At 43.4% G+C, this 12,903-nt stretch overlaps 1 protein-coding gene and 1 long non-coding RNA gene across 3 annotated transcripts in view; both read left to right on the forward strand.

Moving 5' to 3' along the window:
- FEM1C (fem-1 homolog C) overlaps positions 1 to 2,503 on the forward strand; it is an 81,542-nt gene extending 79,039 nt beyond the window's left edge. Inside the window, exon 5 of the mRNA XM_086869358.1 lies at positions 2,381 to 2,503. Coding sequence (XP_086725484.1) covers positions 2,381 to 2,432 — 52 coding nt within the window. The 3' untranslated portion in view covers positions 2,433 to 2,503. The remainder of the gene's footprint in view (positions 1 to 2,380) is intronic.
- Positions 2,504 to 3,165: 662 nt separating this feature from the next.
- On the forward strand, positions 3,166 to 9,676 carry LOC111941299 (uncharacterized). Of its 2 annotated transcripts, XR_015281083.1 has the most exons (4): positions 3,166 to 3,298; positions 4,174 to 4,332; positions 6,809 to 6,900; positions 8,269 to 9,676. It is a non-coding gene; the product is annotated as an uncharacterized LOC111941299 (long non-coding RNA). The 2 variants fall into 2 exon arrangements; XR_002869946.2 differs by lacking the exons at positions 3,166 to 3,298; positions 4,174 to 4,332 and adding an exon at positions 6,199 to 6,701.
- The last annotated feature ends 3,227 nt before the right edge of the window (positions 9,677 to 12,903 follow it).

Genomic DNA, 12,903 nt, shown 5'->3' on the forward strand with positions numbered 1-12,903 from the left:
TCTGTCCTGTCCATCACAATGTGAGCTGGCCAGGGCCTCCAGGGGGCTGGGTGTGTCAGCTGGTATCCTCCTCCCAGTGCAACAGGTTACAGCCCCACACCACCACAGATAAACTGGCTGATTCCTTTATAAAGAAGGCAACAGCTAGTGCAAGTACTGCCCTTTTGCAGGGGTCAGCACCAAACAATTCAACTTGCATATTAGCATCTTTGAGAAAGCACCAGCTCCTGTGCTCAGTGCTCTCCAGACAGTGTGGGGTTCTCACCTGGCATCTCGATTCCTGACAGGATTTCTGCTCCTTCCTGCTCCTCTAGCATGAATACACTTGCGCCTTCATATGAGAGGTAAAATTGGAAAAAAAAAAAAAAAAAAAAAAAAGTTTACATGACAAGTTTTTGTTTGATGAAATTGTGGTCTAGCGATAAAAAGAAAAAAGATGATGACACAACCGATACCTTGTATTTTGCATAATATTAATAACTTAGCATAATCCAAGTAGTGCTATTATTGCTCCCAAGTGTGACTAATTAGATATGTAAAAATAGCTTTTCTCATCTGTAGAATATATTTGTCTTTCTAAAATACCCGTTTTATTTAAGATATTTAATTCTGAGTGCCGAACATGTGAGGCAGATTTTGACAGCTAAGAGGACTGCTTGTCAGTGAAAACTGGGTAATTTTTGCAGAGTGATGGGTATGACAGAAAAGGTTATTTTTCAACTTGAGTCCCAGTCCATGTTTGTGCAGTGCCTAGGGTATTGAACCCTCCTGGCTTAAGGTTTGCTAGTGCTGTCAAAATGCCAGTACAAAGTCATTAATCTACATGAGCCCCTCAGGAGCAACAGCCTCGGGGTCCCATGCACAAGGGCACTGTACACAGCCAGTGACACCAAAAGCAATGGGCTTCAGGGTAGGAGCTCTCTCTTGTTGTGCCTCTGTTTGCAGGGTCTACCAGAGCAAACCTGAAAATCCCTGCCTGATCTCACTTACTGTGGGAGGTATGAAATGAGAGGGTGATTTCTAGAGGAGAAAAAGGCTCGGCAGATGTGAACTGAAACAGCCCATTGGTTTCAACAGAACTGTGCCAGTTTGTGCCAGTAGACCAATTCTCTCATCATCTCATCCAATTTAGGCCTGTCAGGCTGATGTTACTAGCAGTGTTGTTGAAATGTCTGATAACAGACAGAAAAAAGTTCATGTTTTAAAATATGTGCATATATTGCTATAAAGTGATGGGGGAGGTGTGGGGGGGCGGGTGTGCAGAAAAGAAAGAAGATCTAACAAAACTCTCAGACTTCAAATTCCCTTGCCTTTTTTTGCCCACTTTTATTGGCAATGATTTTCTGATGGCCTCTTCTTCAAAGTGGCAGTAAATTTATTACAGCTGCCACTTGGCATTCTTGTGTGCACTGAGGAAAGTGGTGGGCGACAAAATTTCACTACTGAGGATATCTGTGGGCTGGGGCAGAGCATACTGATGGAGAGGTGCAGTGAGTCTGAAAAAACCCTGCCCTTTCCCTCCCCTACAGTCTTCTTCTAGTCCTCATGTTATTTTGGGGGTGATTCAGGATTCCCCAAACCTCTTACGAAAGCTCTGCCTAAAATGCCACTTTCACATTATATCCTTCACAGCATAAAAATGAAAACCCTCCTGTGATAACAGGGACAATTATTTCCTTGGTGCATAATGGTAATTATTAATGATTAAACCCACTCAGCACTTTGGATAAACTGAGCACAGGTATCAATTTCTGTTCCTTTCCCACTGCATCCACTAGTTTTGTCCAGGGGAGCTATCACTTGCTGTGGCAGAGTGAAAAATCAGTAATATTTTTTCCCCACTTCCATCTTGTTTTTCAGTGCAGGTTAAAGTTATCTTTCCCAAATGCACAACGCATTGCTATTGGCTGACTCAGCCATAACTGACTGCAGGAGCTGTCAGAAAGCTTTTAATCCTTTAGATTTTGAAGTTCTGTCAAAAGCATTCAGTATAATTAAAGCTACTGCATTTTTGTATAACAACTAGGAGAGTGTTTTGTGTATTTCATGTGCATGCAATATCACCTCTCATCTGTTTCTCTTTTCACTGTACAAAAATTGTTTTACTGAATGGGAGGTAGCTAAAGATTATCCTAAACTTTAACTTCTGTCTGCCTGTCTCTTCCTGTACAAGGGTAAAGTTTATTCTTGCAGTTTATTCATGCTGACTTCTATAATATTTACTTATTTGCCCGGGCAAAAAGCACCCAGGTCAGTAAGGGTGCTTCAGGACTCTGTTCCCAGGCTGCAGCCTCTTTGCATCTTCTGGATATTTGAAGGATTTGCTGCAGGATAAGGAGTAGACATTTAATTATTAACCTTTGTTAATTTTTTTCCACAGCCCTGAGCATGAAATAGGACTTGTTTTCCCTTGGCATATTGGAAGAAATTAAGGACCACTCACGAGTTGCCAGCACTGACTTTTCCACATCTTCTGCACTAAAATAAATGGATTTTGGCTTTATGTAGTACTTTTTTTTTTCTGCTCTCTTCGCAAAATGTTAACAATTAAGTTAAGTGCAAGGGCTCTCAAGGTTAAAAGGAAGCAGACACTGTGTACTCAATACTGGTTACACTCATTAGGATGTTGCAGTCTGTTTCATTGAACAGGGCACAGTTGGATGACAAACTGCACCCTCTTGTAACAAAATCAAGAATTATTGGCCTTCATGTTGCTTCCCACTGTTGGCTTCTTTCTCTAGTGCCACAGAGATCACTCAGGAGTGCTGTGTGCCTAAATGGGTCCCCCAGCCTCACTCTCCTTTCACATGGGCAGACAAACGTCCAGAGGAAAAGTAGAGATAAAGCTTTTTTCTGTTTCTTACCCAAAATCATGCTATAATGAGGAGCTGCCTACCTTCTTTATAGTGCTTAGGGCAGGCTGGACTCCTCCCTGGGTTTGGACCCAGACCTGGAGATGAAGAAAGCACATTTTCCACCCCACAGAGGGTCTCTGGCACTGGCTCCAGGTGCATTCCTCTGAAGCTCTTCCCTGTTCCATGGGCTGCCACTGAGGAAGACCCAGACCTGCTCAGCTGGAATGCCTGCCTGGGACACAACAAGCATGTGGGAGTAACAGCTTGCTCTTTTTCTGTCATACTAACAAGCACCCTTTTCCTGCCTTCGGTGCAGGTACATCCTCAGCTGTGCCAAGAGCTTCCCATTCTGCAAATCCTCTGTTGCTGAAGCTGCCTGAACAGGTCTAAACTGACAGCTGAACAGAGCCATTCCTGTATCCACAATGCCACAATATTACCAGGTATTTGGAAGCCCTCTTGCTTAGATATCTCTCATCTGCACCAAACCCTGCATGTATGTAAGCCCCATCCTGTGACACTTCTCATCACAGCCACCACTGCTCTAAAACTTTCAGCATAACTTGTTGTCAAGCATGAAGAGAACACATACATTTCTCTTTGGTCCACAAATTTCTTTGTCAGATTCAGTAATGTCAGTTTACAATGCCAGCAATGCCAGTAAAACCAGCATTTGTCTCCCTGGGACCACTGCAGTACATTGTGTCAGTGCTCCTGTTCTGAAATGGAGGGTCCCTACTAAATACTACATTTTTTAGGTTCAGAAGCCTAAAAAATTATGGATTTCAGTGAAAACCTTTAGGACTTCCCTATACATATAATTTCTGGTGATCTTAACTTGTGTCAGGATGGTCCCCAAACTTAAAGACAGATGACATCATGGAGTGGAATGTGTGGTAGCTTTATTTTTGGTGGTCCTAACCACAACCACTTTAAATGCATTGAGCAGCATATAAGGATGATTTTTATAAGGAAGGTGAAGTCCTCTAAGTCTGAGACCCCATTTGCCTCCCTACATGTCCTATTTGGATGTCCTGTAATGGCAGCAAAGCCCTGGTGGAAAAGGTCAGCAAATAACTGCACAGCTCAAAAAATTCACACACTATAATCCCAGCACTTCAACTTCCCTCTTCCTCATACTGCGCAGTATTCATCACCAGACAGGAGCATTTGCAGCTCTCTGCTTCCTGTTCTCTTCCTGCTGTTCTCAAATCAGGAAAAACAGCCTCTCTTTTAATTAATTAAACTTGGTTCCTGTGATGCTGAGCATATCACATTTTATTAGAGACCTTATAGTTGTACACATTAATTTTCCTAGGAAGAAACCTTCAAACTAAAATCAATGCATTGCTCAAGCAAGAAGCAGTAAAGTCTCTTTGGACAGCGGGGTTTTTTTGTCTGCAGCCCACACATCTTTCCAGCTGTGAAAGTGCATTTGGATGCTGAAGACTCTAGAAGGGGTAATCACTGAGGAGAGGTAAGAGAGAGGAAAGAAAACTCTGCAGAAAGATTCCTGGTCAATGACAAGCTGACCCTGAGCCAGCAGTGCCCTGTCAGGCAGGAGGGCCCCGGTGTCCTGGGGTGCATCAGGCCCAGCATCACAGCCGGGCAAGGGAGGGGATTGTCCTGCTCTGCTCTGAGCTGGGGCAGCCTCTCCTCCAGTGCTGGGGGCAGGTCTGGGTGCCACAACACAAAAAAGACATTGGGGTGTTCGGGAGTGTCCAAAGGAGGGCCATGAGGATGGTGAAGGGCCTTGGGGGGAAGCCGTGTGAGGAGTGGCTGAGGTCACTTGGTCTGTTCAGCCTGGAGGAGACTGAGGGGAGACCTCACTGCAGTGACAGCTTCCTTGGGAGGGGAAGAGGAGGGGCAGGCACTGACCTCTGCTCTGTGGTGACAATGACAGGATGTGAGGGAATGGCCTGAAGTTGTGTCAGGGGAGGTTTAGGCTGGGTATCAGGGAAGGTTCTTCACCCAGATGTTGTTTGGGCACTGGAACAGGCTCCCCAGGGAAGGAGCACCAGCCTGACAGAGCTCAAGAAGTGTTCGGAAAATACTCTCAGGTACATGGCATGATTCTTCATGTGTCCTGTGCAGAGAAAGGAGTTGGCCTCTGATGATCCCTCTGGTTTCCTTTCAGCCCAGGATATTCTATGATGCTGTGATCTGCAGCCTGCTCTGTCAGCCTGGCCTCAGTGCCCGGCAAGGTTATGGAGCAGATCATCCTGAGTGTGATCACACAGCACCCACAGAAGAGCTGGGAGATCAGACCCAGCCAGCATGGGTTTAGGAGGGGCAGGTCCTGCCTGACCAACCTGATGTCCTTTTGTGACCAGCTGACCCACCTGGGTGCAGGGAAGGCTGTGGATGTTGTCTATCTGGATTTCAGCAAAGCCTTTGACACTGTCCCACAGCACATTCCTGGAGAAGCTGGCAGCCCATGGCTTGGACAGGAGCACTCTGTGCTGGGTTAGGAACTGGCTGGATGGCCCAGCCCAGGGAGTGGTGGTGAGCGGTGCTGCATCCAGCTGGTGGCCAGGCACCAGTGGTGTCCCTCAGGGGCCTCTGCTGGGCCCTGTTTAACACCTTCACTGATGATCCAGATGAGGGGATTGAGCCCACCATCAGCAAATTTGCTCCCAAGCTGGGAGTGTGTGTCAATATGCTGGAGGATAGCAGGGCTCTGCAGAGGAACCTGAATAGGCTGGATAGATGGGCTGGATAGATGGGCTGAGTCCAACAATACAAAGTTTAACAGGACCATGTACTAAGTCCCACACTTTGGTCACAACAACCCCCTGCAATGTTACAGGCTGGGGACAGAGTGGCTGGACAGTGCCCAGGCAGAAAGGGACCTGGAGGTGCTGGTGACAGCCAGCTGGACATGAGCCAGCAGTGTGCTCACATGGCCAGGTAAGCCAATGGCTCCTGGCCTGGATCAGGAGCAGTGTGGCCAGCAGGAGCAGGGGGGTCATTCTTCCCTGTACTCAGCACTGGTGAGGCCACACCTGAGTGCTGTGTGCTGTGCTGAGCTCCCAGTTCAGGAGGGATGGTGAGGTGCTGGAGCGTGTCCAGAGAAGGGCAGCAAGGCTGGTGAAGAGTCTGGGACACAAGTCCTATGAGGAGCAGCTGAGGGAGCTGGGGGTGTTTAGCCTGAAGAAAAGGAGGCTCAGGGAGACCTTATCACTCTCTACAACTCCCTGAAAGGAGGCTGTAGTCAGGTGGGGATCAGCCTCTTCTCCCAGGAAACCAGTGACAGGATGAGAGAACAGAGTCCCTTAAGCTGTGCCAGACCAGGTTTAGGCTGGACATTTATTGGACATAAGAAAAAAATTCTATGTAGAAAGAGTGGTTGGGCATTGGAATGGGCAGCCCAGGGAGGTGTGGAGTCACTCTCCCTGGAGGTGTTCAAAAAAAGACTGGACATGGCACTCTGTGACATGGTTTAGTTGATATGAAGTTGTTAGGTCAGAAGTTGGAGCTGATGATCTCTGAGGTCTTTTCCAAACTAGTTGATTCTGTGATTGTGTGATCATAAAATACAGGATGATGAATTGTTTCTCTTCTATTATGTGGATGTTCTAAGACACAGAAAGCCATCCTTCAGTGAAATCACTCATCTGAAGATGAGTGCCAGAATGGTCTGCTCTAAAATGAACTCTTGGTGGCCACATCAGGTTAAACCTGATACTCTTTTCAGAAATGAACAACCTCTTCTATGCAACACAGTAAACATTAACAGGAATTTCTCAGCCACACCATTCCCTGAGTGTTATTGTTTAAAGAGCAGAGCTGGCCCAGGAGGAAAATTGGCCCCAGCACAGGCTATAAAGTGCATCTTCACAACAGGTCATTTTTGACTCTTTAATACAGTGATTAGGCTAAGCAAATTCCATGGGATAACTGTTGATTTGTTTTGTTTAATTGCACATTCTGATGTAGCTGTAGGTTGTCAGTGTCCACAGCTGCTGGAGGTGGTTGCTGGCCTGAATACCGACCAAGGCAGTTATGGCTGTGCAGTGTGGAGTCCTGATTTGTTCTTCTGAGAGTAAGTTGAACCTAGCCCATATCAGCAAAAAAACAACCATTAGACACCTCCCCCTCCCAGAATAGTTGGATTCACTTTGAAGTCATTACAATTGCAAAGTTTTAGTCTATCTCCTTTTGAATTTCCACTACCCTGTAGATGCTAAGGTTTCCATCACACTGGGGACATCTAGAAATTAATTGCTTTAATGTGCAAGGAGAGATTAGAGCTCAGACTCAGATTAGAGAATCAGACTGCTAGCTCATCACAGCCAAGGCTTCTCTGTAAGCCTGTAGCTTTCTTAGGGGTCTGCATGACTCCACAGTCTGATGGACTGCACACCTGCTCCAGCACCTTTGTTAGAGGGCTCTGACCTTCCTCCACTAAAACACAGTGCAGTTTTTATGCCTGTATAGAGACTACACTTATAGCCAGATTCATTTAGCCTTGTCTTCTTCTCTCTGCTTGTGGAGTGTATGCTTATAGGTGCATACACAGGTGTGTGTGTGTACATTTAGACTGGCTGGGACTGTCTAGACCCAGGACTGGGCAGCTCTTCCCTGTCTGCTTTTTACCTAATAAGTGATACAATAAAAAGTCATGATGTATTTGGACAATTTGGACTCCCAGCAGTCAAATTTGTCTCTCTTCTGGATCTGAAAATCAGATGAGAGACAAAATGGCAAATGTGAACTCTCCCTTAGGCAGCCCATCAGGATCAGGAATGTGTGTACGTCACGGGGAAATACCAAAGCACAACACTTTAAGCCAAGGGTTACACCTCTGTCTTGCACAGAATATCATGGAGACATTACATTTCCTTTTTTCCTTAATTCTAAAAATAAGCAAGGAAACTTAGACACAGTTTCTGTGCCCCATCTTGGCCCCTTTCTGTTATGCCTGAGGGTTTGTCTGCACCTGGTTATTCATTGAAATGTCTGGATAATGACACTGGCTTTCTATCTATCTATCTATCTATCTATCTATCTATCTATCTATCTATCTATCTATCTACTGTCTATCTGCCTATCTATCTGAAAGGAATCAGCATTACATGGCTTTTGCCTGGATACATAAGCAGATCAAAAGGGCCAGTTATCCATACCACTTGCCTAAAAATTTCTTCTCTTTTTCACTCATATTGTGAGTGCCCTCCTGCAATGGAAAGCTCCAGACAGAACCATTTTTCCTAGCACTCCAGAAGTTCTCATTTCTGTGCAACAGTAGATAAACTCTAGTAAATATATTAGATTATTTTGAGATAATAAATATGAGATAACTTTCCTTTTGTGATTATTTTGAGATTACTGTATAGTATTTTAGTATTTTCCCTCCAGTACATCTCAGTTTTTGCTTAATCACCTCATTACTATAACCTTCTTTTTACAGGCAGGCATAAACTAGCAAGCTGTGGGAAAATATGTCCAGTTTCAAGCTGTCTGCAATCAGCATCTCATCTTGAGAGAAAATCCAGGGTTTGGAAGACAAATAATTACCTGTGATTCATCTTTGTGATTTCAATAGGCCAGAATTACACCCAAGGATGAAAACCCTGTTAAGAACTAGGGTACTTGAGACTAGGATCTATATTTTGCACTGTGAGTTCCACTTTGACATTTAAAATATTTTTACATTGGCTTATCTGAGTGAGATAGTAAGTCCCTCAGAGAAGTAAAATGATAATTTGGTTTAACTTTTTACAAGAGGAGTTGCTCATGTGTTTTCTCTGTTTCCTTGGATACTAGAGATTTCAAGTCAGAGTTCAGCCACACAGACATTTTCTATTCCTTTACTGCACCTGGAATATGCATGAAAAACCCCCATAAATTGTTAAGACATGAACAAGATTTCAGGAGTAACCTCAAGCAGGAACATCCTGATCAGGGTCAGGTAGAAGTGGACAGGGAAAGCAGAAATTTTGTCATCTACATGGGCTTCTTAATGCTGCTCTTGATTAAAGTTGTTCTTGCTTTTTTTGCTGCTTTTCTAAGAAGTCAGGACTTGCATGGGAATATTCTCTTCCCATTTTGAGGCGGAAGTTGCTTTTGCTTTTGGCATTCAGCTAATTAAGCTCAAAAGATAATGAATTAGACTATGTGCATAGTTTGAACTGAAAGCAAATCCAATGCATTTTAAATCCAGTTTTCATAAGCAATTGCACAATCTTAAGCTTGTGACACTGATCAGAACCTCCACCCTCCAAGCTAAACTTATGTGTGCAGATGGATTTACTAATCTTACTAACCATTTCACAGATAAATTCAAATTCTTTCCATTCACTTACGAATATTTGCCTAGCATTTTTAAGTATTTTTCAAGTCATAAATATTTTCACAAAAAAGGACAGATTACTGACTAGCTTGATATTATTAACAGAAAAGTTGGTTTAAATAGCCCTATAAAATATGACCAGACAACTTTTAATGAGACTTCTTTAGTCCAGATAAAAGGGTGGGGAAGACCTAGAAGAACTTGGTAAGTTTTAGGTGGTGGATTTTTGGGGTTTTTTTTGTTTAGTAAACCTATATGGACTTTTCCTATCAATGTATTGAGATATTTTGAAAATCCAAACTTTTATCATTTACATGAAAAAGCCCTTTTTATCATTTACAATGTTTTGGAACAATGATTGATCCAAGTTAAGTGATTTTTGTGAAGACCCACCTCTTGTTCTTGTCTGGAACCTTCTAGGTTTATTTCAGGTAGTGTTGAGTTATTGTGTTGGAAGAGCTTATGGAAATAGCCACCTCCTTCAAATCACTCACTATTCTACAGTAAATAAAGCTGGGGTTTTTCTAAGTTTTTTAATTTTTTTTATAGTGAGTATAGTTGAGTTCTGCCCCTTCCCAGTCTGAAGAGTCTTAAATTATTCATATTTTTATCATAGGAAACTTGTTCTCTATCTTCATAAATCTTGCACTTTTTTTCCTGGAACTTCTCAATTCTTGGACTTTTTCTGAGCTGTTTCAAACAAAATAGAGTGTCCAAGATGAAGCTATATCATAGCTAAACATACAGTGACACAATGGCATTCACTGCTTAGTCCTTTACCATTTTATGGACAACTTGCCTCTTCCTTCCATTTTCTGAACTGTGTTGAGAATCAAAATTCCTTGCAGCATTGAGCAACCTGGCAGATTTGGGGCCACTTTGCGGTGGCAACATCTGCCTAACAGAGAAAAAGAATCAGCATGAACCAAGTCAGTGGGCACTGGCCAAACTTCCTGCCTGGATTCCCAGACATGTCCTTGCCCATAGTGTAGGAAGGTGAGCTGGGAGGGATCTACCATCCAGTAGGGCAGGTCCTTTGTTTCCAAAAGGCATCAAGGGATACTAACACCCCAAGGCTTGTGGAGTATTAATATTCTAGAACTTCATTAGAAATCACTTTTTAACTGGTCTTTCAAAATGTATTTTTATTGACTATATCACAGTAAAAGACTTAACAAGGATGATGGTCCCTGCTGCAAAAGAAGACTGCAAACTTGTGGTTGGAGAGGGCTCCTGCATTGTGAAGCCTCTAAAGGCAGGATCATTAACTCCAATTCCCTCCCAGGAGGGTGGCCTAGTCCATGACTAATACTCAGTTAAGTGGCACAGCTAGAGTTCTTGGCAAAGCAACATATGGTGTTTTTGAGCATTGTAGATGTTTCATTGCATATGTTTCCCACTCTGTTACCTCACGACACTTCAGGGCACTGCTTGTCTCTGTTTATTATTGCTGTGTTAGTCCTCTAGACCTTTGTTTTCAAATGTTAATTATTCAGAATATCGACAGCAGAAATTCATAATACAAAGATAGATATACCTGTAAATACACATTTTTGGGTGTTTCTTGTAATGGAGACTCCAAATCATGGAAAATCTTTTTGATGACAGGCCCTGTCTCTGCTTTCCATCGTATTGCGCACTCACAAGCTGGGGACTCTTTGTACAAAGCACCAAGGCCTTGGGTTTATGCCAGCTAGAAACTCAATACACTGTTTGACTGTTTGCCTGTGTTCTTTGGAACAACAGCATTTTCATTTACACAAGTAGCCTTTACATAAATAAGCTTGGTTCAGAGGCAGGCGGAAAGATACAGAGGCACACAGAGCAATCAAGCCCAGCCACACCGACCGGGACATAGAGTTAGTACACTGTGTTTTTTTCAGGGAACGCTCCGGAAAAGCTGTCATGATGTTTTCTGCAGAATCTGAAGAGAAAGTCCGAGAACAATCCCTCTGAGTCACCAGTTTCCATTTGCACAAACCTGGTCGTAAATGACAGAGAGGCAAATAATGATTAATCCAGAAAACAGACAAAACCTATCAGATTAAATTAAACAATGGTCAAAGTCAGAGGGAAAATGCCTCCCTCCAGTCCACTAAAAAGGAGAAGAGAAAGTGGATTACTTGCAGCTAAAGCTCTTTGTTTCGACTTACTTTCTTACAAAGGCTCATTGCAACCAGCTCAATTAAAAGTACTAGGACAGATATATCAGGTTAAAGGTGAAATTTCCTGCCTTGTTTTATCTGAAAATCTCATCTGAAATCATATCTAATTAGCATAATTATAGCTCTAAGATCTATGAATTGTACAGGTAGAGAATATGGGTTGCATGTTGGCTACATGAGCTAACAGATGTGTATTGTAGGGAGCTGAGCACTGGAAGAGGCTGCCCAGAAAAGCTGTGAGTACCTCATGCCTGGAATTGTTCAAAGACAGGATGGATGGAACTTGGAATAGCCTGGCCTAGTGGAAAGTGTCCCTGCCCATCACGGCTAGGTTGAAGAAAATTATCTTTAAGGACTCTTCCAACCCAAACCATTGTGTGCTACTAAGATGACTTGTTCAGACATTCACAGGACTGATGCTAGAGTGAAATTGATTGCTTCAGAGAGGGTCTGCAGGGGGAAAACTGCACTAGCCTGCACTGCTGAGAACAGAGCAGCTTTCTTCACCAAAGAGGGCAGGTGTTTGTAACACTGGTTCTCTTCCCAAAACTGTGTCCCATTTATTTCTTGAGTATACACTGATGAACAAGGAAGGGGGATTTTTTTGCTAGGGACTTCTTGAATTTCTAAACTTTCCACCCTCGTTACATTTAAGAGAGCAGCTTGTCATATAAACCAAACAGGAATCTGCAACAGCAGCACCAATGTTAAGAGGCATCCTGTCCTGGGAAGAAATGAGGACCTTTGATTTCTCGCAGTAGGCCAAACCACTGAAATAGATTGACAAAAGTGATTCATGCCCAATAAGAAATCTGGCATGAAAAATGTAAATATATGTAGGGCACCACTCTGCACTGTAGCTGCTCCACCCTGGCTCAGCAGTGGCACCCACAGCAGCAGTGTGGCACCCCCAGAACAGAGAGCTCATCACTGCCTTTGCCTCATCATTCTTGCTCCCTGCAGCAACAGAAGCCTTCTAGCCAGAAGCCTTCAAGCTGCTGAAATGATCCCCAGATGGTCCTGCTACCATCCATAATGGACAGAGACTGTCAGTCTGTTCTACACTGTGAATGGGGTGAGATCTACCCCAAAAATGAGCAGAAAGCAAAACTGGCCCAGCATAATTTTGATTCCTGGGTTTTGCAACATGTATCCTGGATAGGAAACCTTAAGACTTTTTTGGGAGAGCACAGAAAGCCCAGGAAGCCTCATGACCTTTAAGGAGTCAGGGTGGTGACTGTCTTAAGTCCTAAGGCCAATGGCAGTGGCATAAGCTGGGGTTCTTGTCTAAGCTCTGTAAGGGACTGGCTGGACATGACTCCAAACCCAGAGAAACCCAGGTGCTTTTCAACCCCTCTTCTGATGACTTTTAAATCCCTCAGGATAAAATACAGCAAGCAAACACTCACATGTGAGGTAAACTTAAAAAAAAAATAAAATTTAAAGCTGCACATTGCACTGGATCATTCATCCACATATTGACATCTGTGAATGAGAAAACAGCTGAAGAGTAAATCATAGCCATCTAAATCAAATGGCACCAAATTGAGTAAAATAGCACTATTTCAGGTTCAAAATCAAATTTACC

The sequence above is a fragment of the Cyanistes caeruleus genome, chromosome Z, assembly GCF_971803275.1.
Source record: "Cyanistes caeruleus chromosome Z, bCyaCae1.hap1.1, whole genome shotgun sequence".
Classification (NCBI taxonomy): Eukaryota; Metazoa; Chordata; class Aves; order Passeriformes; family Paridae; genus Cyanistes; species Cyanistes caeruleus.